We start from the raw sequence: 24,442 nt of genomic DNA, 5'->3' as shown, positions 1-24,442 counted from the left end.
TTCTGACATCCTCGCAGTTTTCGTTGTTTCTAATCAAGGTGTGTCTACATTTTTAATTTCATTCTCCAGAACCTCCAGCTTTAGCTCGTAAACAAACTTTCATTGCAGGACTTCGACACTGACATCATGGCAGTGATCAGCGACACGGTGGGGACCATGATGACCTGCGGCTTTGACGACCGTCACTGTGAAATTGGCCTTATAGTGGGTAAGTGCAATCTGACTGTGATTATAGGTAAAGTGAAGATGAAGGCCCTTCGACATTTTGAGTTATGAAAGCAGAAATCAGGGAGGGGGAGAAAACCAAGTAGGCAATTTGCCAAGGAAAGAAAATCATTCTGAGGCGTTTAGGTCACTCTGGCTTCAAGTGTTCTGTTTGTATTGACTTCAAAATATCAGCATTTAGCAAGATTATAGATAATCTGCCGAGGCTATTCAGAGAAACTCGAGGGTGAAGGCTGAAATAAACCCAGGTCGTAACCCGGCCTGCCGCGGCCATTTATGTTTCTTCAACACTTTAACGTTGATTTAGCGCACACACACACACACACACACATACACACAGTGTTTGTCATTCAATCATGTTTTCTGCTGCATTTCTAAACATAACATCCAGATTGTTAAAAGCAGAAGGGAAGAAGGTTGAACTCGTATTTACATTCGCTCTTTCATGAATTTAATTGCATTTGCATGTTTTGCTGATCTGTTTACGCTTAACAACATGTTTTTTCCCTTCTTCTTTTCTAAAGAAATGCAACAAATAATGAAAAGGACTGAAAATATTCAAAAACTCTTTTTATGGCTTTTAAACATCTTATAACTAATTGTTAACCCACATTATGATAGAAATTGCTATCCATTTTGTAAATTAATTTACTACATGAAACATTTGGGTGCTTGCGACTGCTCTTAGATGTTTGGAGAGAAAAAAACAACAGATTTTTAGTGGAAGACGTTGCTGTTTGAATCGTTTCTTCTGGTTAATTTTCACACTTTTCTGCTGCTTGCATGAAAAACCAAGTTCCTGATGGAACTTGTGTTGCGTGTTTGTGGCTATTTATTTAACTGCACCATGTATGTACGTGTTACCATTTCGAGGGTTTCCAAACTTTTTGTTACTTGGGCCAAAACTGTTGAGTCAGAAGTACTCGTGACAAAAAAGTAAAAATAAAACTAAAATCAAGTAAATTGTTTAATTTATGTTTTGTTTGTTTTTCTTTTTTTGTCTTTGTAAGGGATGGTATTTGTTGCAGATGCAAAATTTAACAAGGATTGTGCACATTTGCTGTATTAAAAGAAAGTCATGTAGTTTTCAGTTTCCTTTGGGCTCACAAGGTTTCTCCCAGTGTATCATAAGCCTGGCAGACCACCAGGCTTTACTTGTGCCCCCGCCAGGCTAAACCTTGCTTATTTTTTAAAGTCTTTTTTAAAATGTTTGCATTTTTAAAGACTTTATAGTTGGTGTTCAGGTATTAATCTTGCAATCTTTCGACAGCACATAATTATCAAGTGATATTTTCAAATTTCTTGTCAACTTTAAACATTTTTTAACTCAAAAACGCGATGGGCCGCTGGATGAATGACTGGCCTAGCACCAACCACCGGGCTTAGCAAGTTTTCTGGGGTAAATCTTGGCTCAGTTGAACAACAGGACTTGGATCACATTTAAAAAAAAATAGTTGCTATAATTAGCCAAATGTAACAAATGAAAAAAACAAGCAGATTTGGGTGCAGCAAAGACGGCCTTTCGGTAAAAGTGCCTGGATAAACGTGGCTCTACTCATTATACAAGCTCTGTTGTAAAAAAGACGAATACTTTGCCATACTAAACATTTTCCATTGTAAGAAAATATCGATAATTTTACCCTGATTAAAAATGAAAAGTCTCCATCTGCACGAACCACCCGCTCCAGATGGATCAAACTTAAGTCAATGTTGAACTGCAGTTGAGACAAAATCAATCCAAATGTCACAAATCTGCTTGTTTCCACCAGGCTAAAGAAATGAAATCCTGGATTGATTCCATGTCTCTTCTGCCTCCCCAGCAGGCAATCAGTCCCGTTCTCATCAGTCCCCATTTCTAGTCAACTTGGCTAATGTGATGGAAAAAGGCAGACGGTGCTCACATCATTAAAGTTGTTCTTTCCAATTTTGGAATATTTGTTTGAAAATGACACGAACAAGGTCACGGCGAAGTGCATATTGTACTTGGACGACAAAGGTTCCTGTGAACAGCGCTTGTTAATTGAGGGGACGCCTGCAGGCCAGGAACAGCTGCACATCACTGCTGATTCTGAAGTTTCTGCCGTTGAGTTTTAACTCTGCCTAATGCCCCACTCTGAGGGCATTCAGGGAACGAGCTGCTACATATAGGAACATGCTAATGTAGAGGCATATTTCCATAATGAAATCAATAAAAAGTATTTTTTCTGCCTGTATGGCTCTTACTCTTTCTGTCCTTTGCAACGCTCTGGGATATTTAAATTGACCCAAAGTGTCATTTCACTTTGTTGCATTTTATGTGCTACATATTAGAGATTTACTAGCTGAAGAGGGGTCTCTGTGCTGCATCATATTTGAGCTTCAAGAAAAACAGGAAGTTATGGAAGCTCAGTTGAAATGCTTTGTTTAGTTTGTGTGTATTGGTTGGGGTCCCACTGCTGGTTTTGTCAGAAACTATTATTTCTTACCCTGTGTTTTGTTCCCCCCTCTGAATAAATGAACTTAAAATAAAGTTTGGATTTTTCAAATGGACAAAACCTAAAATAATAAGACGTTTTCCACATTTTGGGTGGAGGTGCTGTCTGTTATGTCATAAAACACAACATGCGAGTCACTCCTAACCTGCCAGCTCTAACTCCATAACAACACTAGCAGATTAATGTCGAACGTATATCGAGCCCAACACTGGGACAAAACTCAAACTCTGTATTTGATGATCCTATGATCAGTTTAATATAAAGTCAATTTAAGCAAAGACGAAACTTATCTCAATATGTCCAGATGTAAATAATGGTCCACAAAGTAGAGCTTCAACCACGTCAGACGTATTTACAGGGCAGTAATCTGTAGATGCTGTTTAGAACTGTATTATGTTTGTTAATCAGCCATCGTCACGGTAACACCATTTCTCTCCAGGAACGGGCACTAATGCGTGTTACATGGAGCAGATGAGGAACCTCCAGCTGATGGACGGCGATGAGGGGCAGATGTGTGTGAACACAGAGTGGGGAGCGTTTGGAGACGACGGCGCCCTGGAAGACCTGCGCACCGACATCGACCGGGAAATCGACGCTGGCTCGCTGAACCCTGGCAAGCAGCTGTGAGTGTCACTGAATTCATCACGGCAGTAGCTGCAGAATAAATATGCATAATCAGAAATCTTCATCTCCACACCGTTTTGTATATGTAGATTAATAATTTATGTTCTACAGGATTTTATTTTATTTTTTTAGAGCGTTACAGAAACAGTCTGGATTGTTTTTCCCTTTTCGACTTCGCTTTAGCTCTAAGTACTGACTAACCTTCTCACGGTCCTCATCCGTAACATCATTTACTGCTGAGATCAAAGCGTCAATCACAGTTACTGTCCCGTACGTTTGGGATGTTGGTCACTCAGTTATTGAGTTGCATGTGTTGTAGACTTCAGGCTTGGTGCCTTGCAACAGTCTTTATGTTGTCATGATCAGGCCCGTATCCCTACTTCCACCAGCTGCATATAATGCACGACAGAGCATGGCCTTCAAACTTCCTGAGTTACAATCTGAACTTCCTCCTCTTTCAAGACCTAAAGCACTTAGTTACAAATTCATCCCAGCAGGGGAGGCATTAACTAAAACGATGCTGCAGGCTTCATCCTGGATGGTACATCTGACGTTCATTAATCCTCAGTAATCCTCATTGCAAGTAAACCAAGTCAAGTTGAGATAAGATTTGACTTGAGGGGCCAGTGGGAACATTTCAATCTCCAGACGCCTTAACTCCAAAACCACCAAGTGAGTTTATTTTGATTTGGGCTTAATCCCATTTCCTCTTAACACTGTAGGGCAGGGGTCTTCAACTCCACAGCCGGTGTCCTGCAACTTTTGGTTGTGTACCTGAATCAAATGGCTGAGTTACCTCTTCAGCAATGCAGTCAGGTTCTCCAGAGTCAAGCTAATGACCTGATTATTTGACTGGTGTGTTGAAGCAGAGACGCATCTGAAGGCTGCAGGATCCCAGCCCTCAAGGGGCGGACCCTCGCTGTAGAGAGTCCCTGACCCTTAGAGAGGACCAGTGTTTCCCAGCTGTTCTTCTTAAAGTGGTGGTGTTATTTATTTGCTGGGCACAGCAGTCATAGCATTAAGAAGTTGTCTTGGCATGCTGTTTGAAGCAGCCAATCAGACGTCAGGGTTTGTTGCATGTTATTGTTTGCATCCAGAAATTTCTCACATTTGCTCAACCGTAATTTAACTTGAATTGAAAATAATGCATAAAAACCATTTAGAACAACTCAAAACTACTCACTCTTCTTTTCTCGCTCGCTGTGTCGGCTATGCCTCACACAAGCTCATCACCGTAGCAACTGACTGACAACAACGCCACTAACGTGTCAGGATTCAACAACTAAAAACACTCAAACATTTCCCACACAGACCAGAACATTAAGTCCGTTACAGTTTTATGTTTCGAGGCTTGATGTTTATTATGTGACTATTAACATGTGATAGCTTTGGTCAATTAAATTGGTTGATTAGCTAATTTACACACCTGCTCTGCTGATGATCTGTCAGAGTTGGTGTGTGGATCGCCTTTTTATATTTTTTAATTAAACTGAAACACACATCACCTCTACATCTTTAAGTTGTCAAAGTCAAGATAGCATAACTGACCTATTTCCCCTGCTATTTTCTTTTTTAATTAAAACTTTTTCCTGACCTTGTTATGTAGTCATAGTGTTGACAATTAGTAGCAGAGCACTACAGTCCTATTTTCGTTTTACATATCACACATACATTTATGTTGACAACTTGACAGCTAACACCGGTGGTGGTCATTATGAGCGAGCAGCTTGTTGCCCTCCAGTAGGAAGCCGCGAGGCGGGATTTATGTGGTGATGTCACGCCGCCCACATCCCGCCCATCAGGTTTAAATTAATCCATGATGCACTTCAGTACAGAAGTATAAAATAATTTTTGAACCATGAAATGGTTATATCTGTTTTAAAAAAATGAAATCGGTACCTTTAATTGACTCCTATAATGAAAACAAGTTTTTTCTGTTTAATTCCAGTTTAAAAAAATTAATAGCACATCCAAGCAACTATTTCACGAGATATTTATTGTATTTATCCTGTCCATAAAACACAATGCTTGTTAGAATACTAGCAATAAAAAAATTCTGTTAAAGTATATTAAGAATTTTTTTTTTTTAAATGTGATCAGTTTTTACTTAATTGCGATTAAATATTTTGTTGGTCCTTTTAGTTATTTTTGGCAGAATTTGTTTCTAATTTTCTTTTTGCCTTTCAGTCTGTCTGAAATGAAAGTGTAAAATTGCTTTATTCTTCTGATATAAAACATGCTGCTGTTGTGAAGCCTCCAAAATCTGATCACATTTACTGTAGCTGGATACATTCTGCTTATTTATTTATACCTCAGCTGGGAGGGTTTTATTTATTTTTTTAACTGTCAATTTGATAACGGCCTCCCACTTTACCTGTAGGCACTTATAAGCAAACAGTGAATACGGCACTTATACGCTCTATTAGTTTATTCCTTGTGGAAGAAAATTGCAAGGAGGGTAGCCTTGATAAGAGTGCGTTTTAAAACGCAGTCAGTTCAATTTAATATGCTCATCGGAGCCTTTTCAGGCTGTTCAGACTTTCAAATACTGACAAGAAGAAATGTAAGATGCAACAAATAAACAAACTTTCGCCTAGTGGATTGAAACCAATCCAACTCTGCCTCCTTGTCCTACTTGGAAGCAACTTGAAGTTCTTAAACTTTTTTTTGTATTTTTATTTATTTTACCATTATGCTGGGCAGCATATCTCTGCATGAAATATTCTAAACATTCACCGTCAGTCACAAACGACAACGGAGTCATCCACACTTGCTATATTCAGCATTAAATTACCATAGAACTTGCTCATTTTGTCTTGATACAACCACAAAGCTCACTTTTTGTTTGTGTTTTTGCAACCAGAACTCTGAAAGGTGTGATAGGAATTTTCCTTCAGTCGCTCTGAGTTGATGCATTGCAGCAAAGTATAACAAAACAATGAAGTGAATAGAATTTAAATTTCCATTATTGTCCCTCAGTGGAGAAATTCACATGTGGTAACATCAAGTTAAAGGCAAATGGAACTACAAATTAGGTTAAAAAAATATCAAAACAGAGAAACAATAATAAGACTGTAAAGTAAGGACACATTTATAACCAGTATGCCAGTCAAACCTGAATTGTCTTTCACTCATCGCGTAGCTGGATATCTGGAAAAAAAAAATACATTTTTATGCGTTTTGGCCTTTCATGTACACACAAACTCTGTTTAATACCACTGAAAACAATTATTCATAAAAACTACAACTAAAGTGGATATTTAAGAAAACTCCATATTTGTGTTTTCGTGAGTAGACGGCAAAGTGGAGATTTAGGGCATTGTTTTGCATTTAAACAACTTTATATTCTAATATACTATTTAAAAGTAGTTCTAGCTATATATCTGACCACACAAACAAACCTCCTGGCGCTATGTTTAATTCGTAACAGGAAGTAGTAGCAATCTGATCGACTGACATTGTTTTTAGCTTGGAGCTACACTGCCCCCTAGGGGTTTGGCATGTTTAAAACCGTGCTTAGAGCATTTTGGTGCAGGTTTCATGTGGATGAAACCAATCCAGTGTGCACAATATGTATATTTTTAGTTTTTATAAAGACCTGGCTATGTGTGGACAATGAGCAAGTGTTTATTCATAAATGTGGGGGACGTTCCATTTCGCTCTTTCTGCTGTAATTCCTTGTGCTGCCTTTTCTAAACAAGACCCTTCGCCCCAAAGCACGTGGGTTCAAGTTTTGCGAGCCTGCACTGCAATTAAATTTGAAAGTCATATTCAGCTCTCACATTTTCTGTGAACGTCTTCTCTATAATTATGTATTTTAAAATCAGAATGGCTTAAAAAAAAGGTCGATTGGAGCTGTCCTTAAGAAATGCAGAAACATGCAGCTTTAATGCCTATTTAGTTATCTTTACTGGAAATGGAGCTGATGATTTGCCAGACACAAGGTGGATGTGAAGACTTGTGCGCCGTCCACAATACGCACTTGTGAGTCTATACAGCATTCCTTAAATCAAGCAAGAGTTATAATTGATAATTTTATTCGCAAAGAAATGTCACCCAGATGGTATTTTTGTGTTCTCGCATCTTAATTTATTCTCTCATCTTATTAAAAAAATCTCCCAGACAGATGTCTATCAGCATGTGTCATCACTAAAACAGTTCTGATTCTAAATGTGAATTACCTTGCAGAGGCTGCCTTTTGGAAATTAAAGTGCAAGTGGAGAATATATTGAGAAGTTCTGGCATCTTGAATTCGATCCATTTAGTTCAGACCAGATGTTTGCATACACCTGACAAATAAGCCACAAACACTTTTTTTTTTCTCAGTGTCTGAAGTTAAAACCGATCCAACTTCTTTTTTTTTTGTTTTAGCTCAGTGAGAATTACCAAAATTATTTCTGTTTGCTAGATGCCAGAAAACTTAACGAGGACGTTTGTACATCAGGGATAACTATCTTTTAAAATGTATGACTTGGGTCAAACCTTTTGGATGTCCTCCCACAAGTGAGAAAAAACTAGTTTGTATCTTTTTATTCAGTGTATGTAAATATCTGGTATTTGGTGTGTTTTTTGTCTGTACCTTTCTCAGGTTTGAGAAGATGATAAGCGGGCTGTACATGGGGGAGCTGGTGCGTCTCATCTTGGTGAAGATGGCCAGAAAGCAGCTGCTGTTCCAGGGACAGACCACGCCACAGCTTCTTACCTCTGGATGCTTCAGCACCAACTACATCTACGCCATTGAGAGCGACAAGTTAGTATTTGTGCGATGTTCTCATAAATGATGTCCAAATAAAAACAACCCTAAAGTATACAGTATGAAGGAATCGGTTCAATGGCTCTCGACAGTTTCAAGCTATTCATTCAACAACATCACAAACCTAGACAAGCTTGTGATGTTGTGTTATAGCTTCATGTAATTTTAGGTATTTTTCTAATGAATTTTTAAATATTTCTCATACATAAAAGATGAAAGACAATGCTGTTTGTTATTGCTGTTGTACCATGCAACAAAATGCAATAGAGAAAAAGATGAGTCAAAAAAAGTTCACAATTAAGGTTAATGGACTATCATCTATTATAAATGCTTGTGTTTAAAATGCGTCTGCCGGTTTAGTTTTATTGGATCGGAGGATGAACATGATGTGGCGAAACTGCGGACATGTCCGCAGTGGTTACATGTCCGTCATCTCCATGAATCACAGACACTCAACTTTCTTTTTTGCTCGATCGTTTTACCTTCCTTTACTGCATCACCAGTATTTTATTTTATTTTTTTTCCCGAATAGATAAAGACAAAATGTCCCAAAAAGGAGGATTAGTGGCCGGGTGTTTCTGGCCAAACTTTGATCTGAAAGCAGCTGGAGACTCTTTAATCCCATCCGTCTAATCCTGCTCTGTACTTTCTCTGGTGTCTGCAGAACAAAAAGATGGCACTGGGATTAAACAGAATTTATGATAGGCAGAGGAAAAAAATACCTTTTTATACTTCCCAACTTTAATGCTAAGCTAGTTTATATTCTAGCTGCCTTATTGTTCTTTTTTGTAGCATATGTGTAGTTAAGTCTTACCAATGCAAGCATGTGGAACAAAGTGTTTTTGAATGCTGATGATGGGGTCAATCAGTGACCATCTCCCTGTCTCCAAAACAAGCGCACACTATGGATGGGTCAGAGTTGGACTGAGAGAGAGATCACATATTTTCTCGTCAAGTTTGTGTTTCATAAATAGCAAACTTTGCCAATGTCAGGCCCTGTTTTGTGCCTATCCAGGCTTTATAAGTGACACCTGACTTCTGTCAGGGAGGAATGGGACAAAATTACAGCAAACTGCAGTCGTATTCAACAAAACATATGTTCCTATGAGCCTTGTTAGTCGTCCCCAAAGGAGAGAGCCTTTAGAAAAGAACTTTTATTAAAGATTTTTATTAAAGATTCTTTTGAGACATTTCTCTTTTTGAAAAATATTTTTAATGTAATATTTTAATTTTAAAAGCTGTGTTTCATCAACTACAAGCAGAAAATCATAAATAACAGAAACAATGATTTTAAAATATTTTTTTTATTCACCAGTTAGTGGATACAAAACAAATATTTCAGTCTAACAGACAGAACAAGACTAACAAACATAAGTATTAATGTATAAAGTATCAAATAACCAGTTCGATATGACAATAAATAACAAAAAAATAAAACAATCTTTGCATAATTATTTCATTTTACATTTTTCACATTGTGATAAAAAGTTCCTCAAATAAATTGACTTTTCAGAAACATTCTACTTGGTTGAATGGGCCTGTACTGTCTGATGTTTGTGGAAGTTCAAAGGCAATGCTTCCAAACTCTGAGGAAATGTGTGTAAACTTCTGATTTGAAGACATTAATAAACAAATCTGATATTATTTAACTTATTATTGAAGAATTTAGCAAACATAAATAATTTGGGCAATTCAGACTGAGCTAAACCAAGAGAAGTTTGGTCTAATTTAAGTTAAGACAGTGAGAGAAAAAAGGTGCTTGCAAGCTCATAGTTTCATCTGCAAATAATTAAACGTGTGAAATTAACTATAATTAACGAGAAACTGTGCTGACAATACAAACCATTTGCAGTAGTTCTTATTTTTAATGTGCCATCCTTCACGGAGTAAAAAACCCAGACTAATCTACCCGCGATGCTGTGTGCAAACAACCTGAGGTCAATGCAACAGTTTGGTATGCACAGAGAAAAACACGCGCAACGGTGAGAAACATCCAGCTAAGTGAAGAACGCTTCCCAGGAGGCCGACGTGCCGTTATCCAGGGCTGCTATAAATAGGAGAGTTAATGAGAGCAAATGCAGAAGGCGGTGGCGGAGCTCCATTCTTGTGACTGATAAAAAAGCAAAGATCAAACTGCGGCTTTCTGATGAGAAGAAAAGAACGTGCTGGAGGTCTGGAACGGCTCGTCTTTAAAGCAAACGACACTGACGAGAACGCTTGGCTTCGGAAGGCACTCCGTAATCGAAGAGAGAAGTTAAATGATGTTGGATCAACTTTGAAGTGGTGTGTGTTTGTGTACCAGGTTTTCATATCCTTATGGGATACAATGTGGGGTTGTGGGGACCATATTGCTCCTTGTGGGGACATTTTCTTGGTCCCCATGAGGGAAATTGTTGTTTTTGGGTTAGTAGTTAGGTATGTTATGGTTAGGTTTAGGGTAAAGGTTAAGGTAAAGGTTAGGTATGTGATGGATCAGGGTTATGGTTAGGCTGTAAGGGTTAGGCTGTGGAAATTAATGGAAGTCGATGTGAAGTCCCCGCAAGTGATGAAAACACGACTGTGTGTGCGTGTGCCGCTGTCTGATCCCAGGTGTTTTGAGCTTAAGATTTCTGTGCAGCTGTACTTCAAAGGACACTTACTCACGTGACGGTTTACTGTAAAGTGTTTGAAAGAAGTTTGAGGATGAGATGGATCCACTGCGGCTCTGTCTGGAGTAATCTGGTTGTTGTTGTGGTTCGTAAAGATGAAGAGCTGAGCTGAACCTTCATCGACTTCCTGACCTTCACCAGCGGCCAGCAGATGTAGATTACCCGTACGTCAACACGTGTTAGCCGATGTGGTTTAGGCGTCTGATCAGATGCCTGCTGGAAAACTTCAGGCAGCTGTTGCTAATTCAGGAATAACACCAGGAAACTGTATAGAGTTGTGAGTTTCATTTCGTAATCTGTTGTCGCATGTTGGAGTGTCCAAAGACGGGACACCATCACCGCCTATTGATCTACAATCGGTTTATAAGTGAGTGTGTGTTAAATACTGCTAAATCTAGAAACATTTAACAGTATTATTAAATTTAATAAAGTTAGAAACCTATAAAATCAAAATGACAGCTGCAACAAATTTACATAAAAATATATAACGTATTAGTCGTTCATGTCTTTTGGTTTCAGAGTCTTTGCAACATTTTATGTAGATGCACATGTTTCTAATTATTCTTTTTACTTATTGTTCCTAATGCTTTTCAATAAATCCCATCACATATGTGGCATTAAGCAACATTATATGCCTCTTCAGGTCATTTTAACTGAAGAAGCTGGTTAAATGTTTGGTCCTACTTACCGGTAATTGCATCTGTTCTAATTCTTCAGGATTGCTAAAATGCTAATTTGATGCACTACAAGTATAATGGGNGTTGTCAAAGTCAAGATAGCATAACTGACCTATTTCCCCTGCTATTTTCTTTTTTAATTAAAACTTTTTCCTGACCTTGTTATGTAGTCATAGTGTTGACAATTAGTAGCAGAGCACTACAGTCCTATTTTCGTTTTACATATCACACATACATTTATGTTGACAACTTGACAGCTAACACCGGTGGTGGTCATTATGAGCGAGCAGCTTGTTGCCCTCCAGCAGGAAGCCACGAGGCGGGATTTACGTGGTGATGTCACGCAGCCCACATTCCGCCCATCAGGTTTAAATTAATCCATGATGCACTTCAGTACAGAAGTATAAAATAATTTTTGAACCATGAAATGGTTATATCTGTTTTAAAAAAATGAAATCGGTACCTTTAATTGACTCCTATAATGAAAACAAGTTTTTTCTGTTTAATTCCAGTTTAAAAAAATTAATAGCACATCCAAGCAACTATTTCACGAGATATTTATTGTATTTATCCTGTCCATAAAACACAATGCTTGTTAGAATACTAGCAATAAAAAAATTCTGTTAAAGTATATTAAGAATTTTTTTTTTTTAAATGTGATCAGTTTTTACTTAATTGCGATTAAATATTTTGTTGGTCCTTTTAGTTATTTTTGGCAGAATTTGTCTCTAGTTTTCTTTTTGCCTTCAGTCTGAAATGAGAAAGTGTAAAACTGCTTTATTCTTCTGATATAAAACATGCTGCTGTTGTGAAGCCTCCAAAATCTGATCACATTTACTGTAGCTGGATACATTCTGCTTATTTATTTATACCTCAGCTGGGAGGGTTTTATTTATTTTTTTAACTGTCAATTTGATAACGGCCTCCCACTTTACCTGTAGGCACTTATAAGCAAACAGTGAATACGGCACTTATACGCTCTATTAGTTTATTCCTTGTGGAAGAAAATTGCAAGGAGGGTAGCCTTGATAAGAGTGGGTTTTAAAACGCAGTCAGTTCAATTTAATATGCTCATCGGAGCGTTTTCAGGCTGTTCAGACTTTCAAATACTGACAAGAAGAAATGTTAGATGCAACAAATAAACAAACCTTCGCCTGGTGGATTGAAACCAATCCAACTCTGCCTCCTTGTTCTACTTGGAAGCAACTTGAAGTTTGTATTTTTATTTATTTTTCCATTATGCTGGGCAGCATATCTCTGCATGAAATATTCTAAACATTCACTGTCAGTCACAAACGACAACGGAGTCATCCACACTTGCTATATTCAGCATTAAATTACCATAGAACTTGCTCATTTTGTCTTGATACAACCACAAAGCTCACTTTTTGTTTGTGTTTTTGCAACCAGAACTCTGAAAGGTGTGATAGGAATTTTCCTTCAGTCGCTCTGAGTTGATGCATTGCAGCAAAGTATAACAAAACAATGAAGTGAATAGAATTTAAATTTCCATTATTGTCCCTCAGTGGAGAAATTCACATGTGGTAACATCAAGTTAAAGGCAAATGGAACTACAAATTAGGTTAAAAAAATATCAAAACAGAGAAACAATAATAAGACTGTAAAGTAAGGACACATTTATAACCAGTATGCCAGTCAAACCTGAATTGTCTTTCACTCATCGCGTAGCTGGATATCTGGAAAAAAAAAATACATTTTTATGCGTTTTGGCCTTTCATGTACACACAAACTCTGTTTAATACCACTGAAAACAATTATTCATAAAAACTACAACTAAAGTGGATATTTAAGAAAACTCCATATTTGTGTTTTCGTGAGTAGACGGCAAAGTGGAGATTTAGGGCATTGTTTTGCATTTAAACAACTTTATATTCTAATATACTATTTTAAAGTAGTTCTAGCTATATATCTGACCACACAAACAAACCTCCTGGCGCTATGTTTAATTCGTAACAGGAAGTAGTAGCAATCTGATCGACTGACATTGTTTTTAGCTTGGAGCTACACTGCCCCCTAGGGGTTTGGCATGTTTAAAACCGTGCTTAGAGCATTTTGGTGCAGGTTTCATGTGGATGAAACCAATCCAGTGTGCACAATATGTATATTTTTAGTTTTTATAAAGACCTGGCTATGTGTGGACAATGAGCAAGTGTTTATTCATAAATGTGGGGGACGTTCCATTTCGCTCTTTCTGCTGTAATTCCTTGTGCTGCCTTTTCTAAACAAGACCCTTCGCCCCAAAGCACGTGGGTTCAAGTTTTGCGAGCCTGCACTGCAATTAAATTTGAAAGTCATATTCAGCTCTCACATTTTCTGTGAACGTCTTCTCTATAATTATGTATTTTAAAATCAGAATGGCTTAAAAAAAAGGTCGATTGGAGCTGTCCTTAAGAAATGCAGAAACATGCAGCTTTAATGCCTATTTAGTTATCTTTACTGGAAATGGAGCTGATGATTTGCCAGACACAAGGTGGATGTGAAGACTTGTGCGCCGTCCACAATACGCACTTGTGAGTCTATACAGCATTCCTTAAATCAAGCAAGAGTTATAATTGATAATTTTATTCGCAAAGAAATGTCACCCAGATGGTATTTTTGTGTTCTCGCATCTTAATTTATTCTCTCATCTTATTAAAAAAATCTCCCAGACAGATGTCTATCAGCATGTGTCATCACTAAAACAGTTCTGATTCTAAATGTGAATTACCTTGCAGAGGCTGCCTTTTGGAAATTAAAGTGCAAGTGGAGAATATATTGAGAAGTTCTGGCATCTTGAATTCGATCCATTTAGTTCAGACCAGATGTTTGCATACACCTGACAAATAAGCCACAAACACTTTTTTTTTTCTCAGTGTCTGAAGTTAAAACCGATCCAACTTCTTTTTTTTTTGTTTTAGCTCAGTGAGAATTACCAAAATTATTTCTGTTTGCTAGATGCCAGAAAACTTAACGAGGACGTTTGTACATCAGGGATAACTATCTTTTAAAATGTATGACTTGGGTCAAACCTTTTGGATGTCCTCCCACAAGTGAGAAAAAACTAGTTTGTATCTTTTTATTCAGTGTATGTAAATATCTGGTATTTGGTGTGTTTTTTGTCTGTACCTTTCTCAGGTTTGAGAAGATGATAAGCGGGCTGTACATGGGGGAGCTGGTGCGTCTCATCTTGGTGAAGATGGCCAGAAAGCAGCTGCTGTTCCAGGGACAGACCACGCCACAGCTTCTTACCTCTGGATGCTTCAGCACCAACTACATCTACGCCATTGAGAGCGACAAGTTAGTATTTGTGCGATGTTCTCATAAATGATGTCCAAATAAAAACAACCCTAAAGTATACAGTATGAAGGAATCGGTTCAATGGCTCTCGACAGTTTCAAGCTATTCATTCAACAACATCACAAACCTAGACAAGCTTGTGATGTTGTGTTATAGCTTCATGTAATTTTAGGTATTTTTCTAATGAATTTTTAAATATTTCTCATACATAAAAGATGAAAGACAATGCTGTTTGTTATTGCTGTTGTACCATGCAACAAAATGCAATAGAGAAAAAGATGAGTCAAAAAAAGTTCACAATTAAGGTTAATGGACTATCATCTATTATAAATGCTTGTGTTTAAAATGCGTCTGCCGGTTTAGTTTTATTGGATCGGAGGATGAACATGATGTGGCGAAACTGCGGACATGTCCGCAGTGGTTACATGTCCGTCATCTCCATGAATCACAGACACTCAACTTTCTTTTTTGCTCGATCGTTTTACCTTCCTTTACTGCATCACCAGTATTTTATTTTATTTTTTTTCCCGAATAGATAAAGACAAAATGTCCCAAAAAGGAGGATTAGTGGCCGGGTGTTTCTGGCCAAACTTTGATCTGAAAGCAGCTGGAGACTCTTTAATCCCATCCGTCTAATCCTGCTCTGTACTTTCTCTGGTGTCTGCAGAACAAAAAGATGGCACTGGGATTAAACAGAATTTATGATAGGCAGAGGAAAAAAATACCTTTTTATACTTCCCAACTTTAATGCTAAGCTAGTTTATATTCTAGCTGCCTTATTGTTCTTTTTTGTAGCATATGTGTAGTTAAGTCTTACCAATGCAAGCATGTGGAACAAAGTGTTTTTGAATGCTGATGATGGGGTCAATCAGTGACCATCTCCCTGTCTCCAAAACAAGCGCACACTATGGATGGGTCAGAGTTGGACTGAGAGAGAGATCACATATTTTCTCGTCAAGTTTGTGTTTCATAAATAGCAAACTTTGCCAATGTCAGGCCCTGTTTTGTGCCTATCCAGGCTTTATAAGTGACACCTGACTTCTGTCAGGGAGGAATGGGACAAAATTACAGCAAACTGCAGTCGTATTCAACAAAACATATGTTCCTATGAGCCTTGTTAGTCGTCCCCAAAGGAGAGAGCCTTTAGAAAAGAACTTTTATTAAAGATTTTTATTAAAGATTCTTTTGAGACATTTCTCTTTTTGAAAAATATTTTTAATGTAATATTTTAATTTTAAAAGCTGTGTTTCATCAACTACAAGCAGAAAATCATAAATAACAGAAACAATGATTTTAAAATATTTTTTTTATTCACCAGTTAGTGGATACAAAACAAATATTTCAGTCTAACAGACAGAACAAGACTAACAAACATAAGTATTAATGTATAAAGTATCAAATAACCAGTTCGATATGACAATAAATAACAAAAAAATAAAACAATCTTTGCATAATTATTTCATTTTACATTTTTCACATTGTGATAAAAAGTTCCTCAAATAAATTGACTTTTCAGAAACATTCTACTTGGTTGAATGGGCCTGTACTGTCTGATGTTTGTGGAAGTTCAAAGGCAATGCTTCCAAACTCTGAGGAAATGTGTGTAAACTTCTGATTTGAAGACATTAATAAACAAATCTGACATTATTTAACTTATTATTGAAGAATTTAGCAAACATAAATAATTTGGGCAATTCAGACTGAGCTAAACCAAGAGAAGTTTGGTCTAATTTAAGTTAAGACAGTGAGAGAAAAAAGGTGCTTGCAAGCTCATAGTTTCATCTGCAAATAATTAAACGTGTGAAATTAACTATAATTAACGAGAAACTGTGCTGACAATACAAACCATTTGCAGTAGTTCTTATTTTTAATGTGCCATCCTTCACGGAGTAAAAAACCCAGACTAATCTACCCGCGATGCTGTGTGCAAACAACCTGAGGTCAATGCAACAGTTTGGTATGCACAGAGAAAAACACGCGCAACGGTGAGAAACATCCAGCTAAGTGAAGAACGCTTCCCAGGAGGCCGACGTTTCGTTATCCAGGGCTGCTATAAATAGGAGAGTTAATGAGAGCAAATGCAGAAGGCGGTGGCGGAGCTCCATTCTTGTGACTGATAAAAAAGCACAGATCAAACTGCGGCTTTCTGATGAGAAGAAAAGAACGTGCTGGAGGTCTGGAACGGCTCGTCTTTAAAGCAAACGACACTGACGAGAACGCTTGGCTTCGGAAGGCACTCCGTAATCGAAGAGAGAAGTTAAATGATGTTGGATCAACTTTGAAGTGGTGTGTGTTTGTGTACCAGGTTTTCATATCCTTATGGGATACAATGTGGGGTTGTGGGGACCATATTGCTCCTTGTGGGGACATTTTCTTGGTCCCCATGAGGGAAATTGTTGTTTTTGGGTTAGTAGTTAGGTATGTTATGGTTAGGTTTAGGGTAAAGGTTAAGGTAAAGGTTAGGTATGTGATGGATCAGGGTTATGGTTAGGCTGTAAGGGTTAGGCTGTGGAAATTAATGGAAGTCGATGTGAAGTCCCCGCAAGTGATGAAAACACGACTGTGTGTGCGTGTGCCGCTGTCTGATCCCAGGTGTTTTGAGCTTAAGATTTCTGTGCAGCTGTACTTCAAAGTACACTTACTCACGTGACGGTTTACTGTAAAGTGTTTGAAAGAAGTTTGAGGATGAGATGGATCCACTGCGGCTCTGTCTGGAGTAATCTGGTTGTTGTTGTGGTTCGTAAAGATGAAGAGCTGAGCTGAACCTTCATCGACTTCCTGACCTTCACCAGCGGCCAGCAGATGTAGATTACCCGTACGTCAACACGTGTTAGCCGATGTGGTTTAGGCGTCTGATCAGATGCCTGCTGGAAAACTTCAGGCAGCTGTTGCTAATTCAGGAATAACACCAGGAAACTGTATAGAGTTGTGAGTTTCATTTCGTAATCTGTTGTCGCATGTTGGAGTGTCCAGGGTCAGAACACCATCACCGCCTATTGATCTACAATCGGTTTATAAGTGAGTGTGTGTTAAATACTGCTAAATCTAGAAACATTTAACAGTATTATTAAATTTAATAAAGTTAGAAACCTATAAAATCAAAATGACAGCTGCAACAAATTTACATAAAAATATATAACGTATTAGTCATTCATGTCTTTTGGTTTCAGAGTCTTTGCAACATTTTATGTAGACGCACATGTTTCTAATTATTCTTTTTACTTATTGTTCCTAATGCTTTTCAATAAATCCCATCACATATGTGGCATTAAGCAACATTATATGCCTCTTCAGGTCATTTTAATGAAGAAGCTGGTTAAATGTTTGGTCCTACTTACCGGTAATTGCATCTGTTCTAATTCTTCAGGATTGCTAAAATGCTAATTTGATGCACTACAAGTATAATGGGTCGTTAATGGTGTTTAAGCATAAATAAGTAAGCTTCTAGGTAGTGGTGGGACTCGATTACAAGATTTGGACTTGTTAATTGCAATGTCTGTAATTAATCGCATTGTAAGCAAACCATATATTGACAACATAATCAACATTTTAAATTCAAAAACCCGGTTTTGATGCTTATTTATTGAGGAACTAGACCTATGAGCTCAACATTAAAAATATTGTTTTCAATTAGTTTTTTTTCATTGTTTTTGTGTTGTTGTTTTTTTTGTTTTTTTTTTTAGATTATTCAACTGTGAAATTGATGCAAAGTGATTTCAAGTGATTCAGAAACTTATTTGAAAAAACACGTTTTTAGAAATATGAACTGTGCACGGCGACTTTAGCATTAGATGACTGAGATGTGATTTTAGTCTTGAATAGCTTCACTGACAGGCTAACTCATTTTAGCATCAGTTTATTTTCTGAAGCAGGAATTAAACCCTGATGGGCCGAGAGGAACGACCTTGTCATCAATTGCTGTTTAAGGATGTTGCTTGCACGTCCGATTTACGGGCATACCGGAAACATTGGATTACAAAGGTTCCGGCAGGAACTTTTGTCTGAAAAAAAAATGTATCAATAAAAAAATGCATTAAAATTTCAACATGTTAAATCTAAGAAATTAATCAAAATGAACATGCCCTACTTACAAGTGAAGTTCTTATCTCCCTGAATTCCTGTCCTTGCCTGTGGAATCTGATCAGAAATAAACTGAACGTCTCATTCTTCGCCTGCAGAGATGAAGAAGGCCTGGCTAGCGCCGAGAAGGCGCTCCGCAGCCTGGGCCTGGACCCGTCTGCTGAAGACTGCGCCGCCACTAGGAGGATTTGCCAGATCGTTTCAACCCGGGCTGCACACCTGTGCGCCTCTACCCTGGCGGCGGTGATGCGACAGATCCGGGACAACAAAGCGGCCGAAAAGCTGCGCATCACCATCGGAGTGGACGGCTCAGTCTACAAGGGTCATCCAGAGTGAGTGACCCAGAACATTGATGTGTGTGTCTGTGTGTCTCACTCCTTTAATGAGGAGTCCAGATTATAAACAGAAACTCGGAGCTGGGAGGAGTGGTTCGGTGTGCCCCTCCACGCCCCTGAGTGTATTTGAGCTAAAGTGGATTGAATTGTTCCAACAAGAACACGTAATCTCTGCGTTTATTGTTTAAGCTCTATTTACATAATTAGAGCTTGTTCACACAGAGGGGATTAGTTCTCCCTTGTCATCACTGTTTGCCTGACTGACTTGGAGTTGGAGCTTACAAAGTTGTTTATTTGCCTGCTACTCTTCCCAATGTCTCAAAGATATTTGTCCAGCCTGGTGATCATGTAGTAAAACATAGCAGGACTCCAGTCCCTGGCAGGGGCTTCGTCATTTTCTCTGTTAGATACTCGGGATGGAGCCAAAGACTTAGTTGGGCTGAATGTCATCCTTCTTTTCTGGTGAATTTAAACTGCCGGCTTTGGGCCAGTCGACTGAACACGACCTAATTATCCTCCCTGATCCCCTCTCATTAAAATTCACCTTGCTCCATCTCTTTTCGGAGAGCCTGACGGGACAAAAGTGTCCTTCACTATGCAAGTAGACATATTTATACGTACACAGTTGTGAATATAAGTATGGATTATTCATACTCGCAACACACTTGTATTATTTAATCATTCATTCCGGTTTTCTATTTAATTAGATTTTCTCTGGGTAGTTTACTTGCTCCGTTCTGGCTTAAAATAATTAGAGATGAAACTCTTTAGTACAAGTTGTGAGGGTTTTTAAATGTCTTGAGTCACCAGCACAGTTTGCTTTATCCTATGCGCTGTTTTGTTCATTGAGGGAAAGTTAGCTAGCATGAAAGTTCACCGAGAAACAGCACAATGTTTATTAAAATCATTTTTTCTTATGGAAAACAGATTTTCCAGGAAGCTCAACAAAATGGTGCGGCGCCTCGTGCCAGACTGCGACGTGCGCTTCCTGCAGTCGCAGCACGGCAGCGGGAAAGGCGCGGCCATGGTGACGGCGGTGGCCTACCGACTCGCCACCCAGCACGCCGAGCGGCAGCGCGTCCTCGACACCCTGCGGCTGAGCCGCGAGCAGCTGCTGGAGGTGAAGCGGAGGCTGACGGAGGAGATGGCACGGGGTCTGTCCAAGCAGACGCACGACCAGACCAGCGTCAAGATGCTGCCGACGTACGTCAGGTCCACCCCGGACGGAACAGGTGAGGGGGAAGACAAGATGTCCGCTGCCTCTTACTCGGATATGACCTTGCTCCTGTTAGATGTGGATTGTTTTTATTTTTATGTTTTTGCTCCATTTTATTTTTTTGTAGAACAAGGAGATTTCTTGGCTTTGGATCTTGGCGGGTCCAGTTTCCGTGTTCTTCTCGTTCGGCTGAAAAATGAGAAGAAGCAGAAAGTGGATATGCACCAGAAGATCTACAGTATCGATCAGGACACGCTGCAGGGCACGGGGGAGGAGGTATTATGTGGTGTGGGAATAAAAAAGCTGAAAATCATTTTAGGTTTTTGGTTTTTCAAGTTTCAGTTCACACTGAAAAAAACTACAATAACACAAATCCTCTTTTTATGTTTTATGTTTTTTGTGGGTTTTCATGTGAATAAATCAAAACACCAGAGGAGAATATCTAAAAACCATGACAAATTGAAAGCCCGCTCCAAAAATACTAACTTCCTATTTTCGTATTTCAAACACCAAAAATTCCCCAATATGCATTGATACAAACGAAGGAAATACAAACAGCACCAGCACAGAAGCTAATATCTACAGCAGGGGTGTCCATACTTTTTGTTACATGGGACAAACTAAGAAAACTAAAATAAAGCAAATAGTCATCAAACTTATTTATTTTTCTACAAAATGGATTCTATTAATCACAGATCCAAAATGTTAAAATAATTTTGCACGTTTGCTGTCGGAGTCTCATTTTCAGTTTCTTTTGGACTTGATTGAGCAGATTTATTCTAAAAACAGGACCTGGGCTGCTTTCTGTCAAGATGTTTAATAGTTTAATAAATCAAAGTAAATCTCAGTAAAGTCGTCTTTTCAGTAAAAGTTTCTGGTTAAACGTGGATCAACTAATTGTAAAAGCTCAATTATTTAAAAAGATGAATATTTAGTCATATTTTAACATTTTCCATTTTAGGAAAATTAAGTGGGTTAATCATTTTGGTCTGACTGACTTAAATACTCAACATCAGGTCAGATTATTGCCGTCGTTCTTGAACTGCAGTCGAGGTGTTTCACCTTAAAAAGCTGCATATTCCAGCAGTGGCTCAGCTTTAGGGATATTCGTCCTGTGTTGGTGGTAAAGTGTAATGCTAACGCTAGCACCGCCTCTGTCAGTCTGCCCCAGGGCAGCTGGGGCTGCAATGCAGCTTCCCGCCATCAGTGTGTGTGATGTGCAGAGCAGCGGTTCTCGCCTAAGGCAGCCTTTCTTCTTCTGCTATTGAAAAGCTCTGCTGGTGTGCAATAGTATTCTCCCATGGTGTAAGTTTTCAGCTCAGTGATTTTTGCTTACGCAGCAAATTAAAGCTTTCTTTATTGGCTATTTTTTTTATTTTTTTTTTACTTAATGCTTTCTGAGGCTGAATGTTCTTGTAATTATTTTTAATTTCCCTTTGTTTTTATCTGTGCCCCAGCTCTTCAACCACATTGTGTACTGCATTGCTGACTTCCTGGACTACAGGGGGATGAGTGGAGCGTCCTTACCTCTGGGGTTCACGTTCTCTTTCCCATGTGATCAAACCAAGCTGAATGAGGTAACGTTCTGTCTGCCGGTCTGAATCCTGAGCCTGACATAGAGCATCAGGACCATGCTAAGAAAATTATAAATACATTTAAAAAATACGAGAATAAATCACTTTAAATAAGTCAAGTAAAATTGACTTAATTAATTGAATTGAACTAAGTCAATTAAAATTTATTTAATTCAAGTAAATTTTATGACTTAAATTAAATCATAAAATTATGAGACTAAAGTTGCAATAATAAGAGAATAAAGTTGTAATTATTCTCATATTATTATGACTTCATTCTCTTAGGTTGTACTAATACGATAATAAAGTCATGCAAGATAAAGTCGCGTTAAGATGACATGACATTGCTAATACTTTGACTATTCTCAAAATAGTTTATTCTTGTACTATTTCAGCTTTATGGTCATAATTTTATGTTTTTACTTTCTCTCTGCTTGGCCCTTTTTCTCCGTCCTACTAACCAGACTGTGTGCATAAAGTCCGGTTAACTTTGTGCACGCTTTGAACTGTTTCCTAAAGTTTTAGTTGTGTGACATCAAGCAGGGAGAGGCTGCCTCTGCTGAAGGTTTGAAATGAAGATTTATTCATATTTTTCATTAAACAGATTGATTGTTTCAAATTGCTTTAAAAAAAACAAAAAAAACACTTTTTTCTGTTCATCACAAAGCCACGCTCCTGTGGGTCAGAGGTCAGTCTGAAAAGATGTGTGTTTCATGCTACCTCCGTCCGCTGGGCCTCAGTTTCCACTACAACATATTTCAGTCCAGCATTCATCGCGGCTGGAAGCCTGAACAATCAGTAAACTGTGGGGAGGATCATTTAGCTGGTGACGATATTTAGAATCAACACACAACGCGACCAAAGATTTTTATAGTTTTTTCACTGCTTCCAAACATTATGTGTAAAATAAGCTGTCATTCATTCAGGGTTTAAATAAAACCCCTAATTGGGTGTTTTGGTGGAGTGATTGTATAAATTGAGGACAATTTACCGCAAGAGAGTTAAATAAAACTTAAACGATTTAAAGAAGCTGAGGGTTTTTTTATTTGTATTTTTTTTTTGGAAACTCTCATCAGAAAGTCTCAAAGTTTTCCATTTAGGTCGACATGAAACATTTTCTTTTTTTTTTTTGAACATTCTTTAAACATGAAACATTTTCAATAGTTTTTGTTAGCTAAGAGCAACCTGTCTAGATACAGAGGCTGTATGCTGGAGATGAAAACAAGCCGCGTTTTTCTCTGTTTTTAAGGACACTGTGTGGCTTTGATGTTTCTCTCCTGTCAGAACAAGGACTTGTCCGCAGTCATAATCAGGCCAGAACATTTGATGGGAATTTAAAAGCTCTTTAGCCCGATCCTTGAACTTTGACTTGAAAATCAGTTCCCAGCTCAGATGCTAATCAGACAAGCTGCTCTCTGCAAATCAAGCTAATTAATACCTGAAACACAGATGTCCGTCGTGTAGCCGTCAGTCGATCAGACTCGGAAAAACTAGATTGTGTCACAACGTGACCTTCGGATGGAAAAGGTTCAGCTTGACATTTTGTCTGTTTTATGACAGGAAAGGAAATATTGTAACTAACTTAATTCTGTTTGGAAAAAAGCTTAAATACTCAAATAGGTGTTTCGCTATGTTTTACTTGAACAAATGGTTTTAATTTAAAATGGCAAACTTTGGTTTTGTTTTGTTTTTCCATTCCACCAACCACAACTTTGATTTTATCGGTGTGACCTGGTCAGAATTATTGTTTACTACATAAGACTGAACTTTTTTTATCTTATAAAAAATAAAAATTCACACCATTACAAAGTATGTGCTTCAAATTCTGAGAAGATTTTCTTTAAATAAGAGAATCACTTTACCTCTGACTTCACATCTGTCACAGAATAATAATTTTTTGTTTGTTTGTTTGTTTGTTAATGAAGTAACACAGCGAAATATCCAATCATGTTGTTTATCTCTTGGACAATTTTATTACCTGAAAAGTCGTAGTGTGTAGCAGGTTTTGTGAAAAAACTTATTACTGAGTCACAATTGCATCACGTTAATGAGAAGCTTCTGTGCAAACTATTCCAAGATTGTAGGTTTGGTTCACAATACAAGCGTTTCATATCAGTCGATATTGATAATTGTTGATATGCTTTTTGTTCTAAATATCCAAAATCCTACCAAACTGGCGCCGTTTGGTAGGATTCCCTCTTGGGTTCTTGTACTCATTTTCTCCTTTCACTTTACCCCGCTCTGTTTTTTTTTCTTCTTTTTTTAAGCAGTTATGCAGTAAAACATAAAACTGCTCCCACATGCTGAGGCGAGTTGTGTGTATTCTGTGAACCGAGCAGACCGCGTGTGCACGGCATGAACGGTTGAGATTTAATTTGTCACAATCATTCATTTTATCCTTCAGACCCTCTATTTTGTTTTTCTCCTCTCTCGGTTTTTCGCGGTTTGGTTACCGCAAAAGACTTTGCCTCGTAAAGTTTGATGAACGTAAAGGTTCATCGAACTCGATTTCCTTCGTTTGTTTTGACTCATTTTCCTC

The 24,442-nt window shown here is 38.1% G+C and overlaps 1 protein-coding gene across 2 annotated transcripts in view; it reads left to right on the top strand.

Annotated features, from left to right (window-relative positions):
- hk2 (hexokinase 2) overlaps positions 1-24,442 on the top strand; it is a 123,799-nt gene that overhangs the window by 87,933 nt on the left and 11,424 nt on the right. Inside the window, exons 7-13 of one of the 2 annotated variants that reach the window (XM_007564720.2) lie at positions 109-208; positions 3,139-3,322; positions 7,912-8,073; positions 18,877-19,110; positions 20,041-20,345; positions 20,457-20,605; positions 21,787-21,906. In XM_007564720.2, coding sequence (XP_007564782.1) covers positions 109-208; positions 3,139-3,322; positions 7,912-8,073; positions 18,877-19,110; positions 20,041-20,345; positions 20,457-20,605; positions 21,787-21,906 — 1,254 coding nt within the window. Of the gene's footprint in view, positions 1-108; positions 209-3,138; positions 3,323-7,911; positions 8,074-14,541; positions 14,699-18,876; positions 19,111-20,040; positions 20,346-20,456; positions 20,606-21,786; positions 21,907-24,442 lie in introns of those variants that run through there. The other variant, XM_007564719.2, reaches the window with a different exon arrangement.

The sequence above is a fragment of the Poecilia formosa genome, unplaced genomic scaffold (assembly GCF_000485575.1).
Source record: "Poecilia formosa unplaced genomic scaffold, Poecilia_formosa-5.1.2 Scaffold167, whole genome shotgun sequence".
Taxonomy (NCBI): domain Eukaryota; kingdom Metazoa; phylum Chordata; class Actinopteri; order Cyprinodontiformes; family Poeciliidae; genus Poecilia; species Poecilia formosa.
The sequence above is the reverse complement of the archived record's forward strand: the minus strand, read 5'-3'. Positions and strand labels throughout refer to the sequence as shown.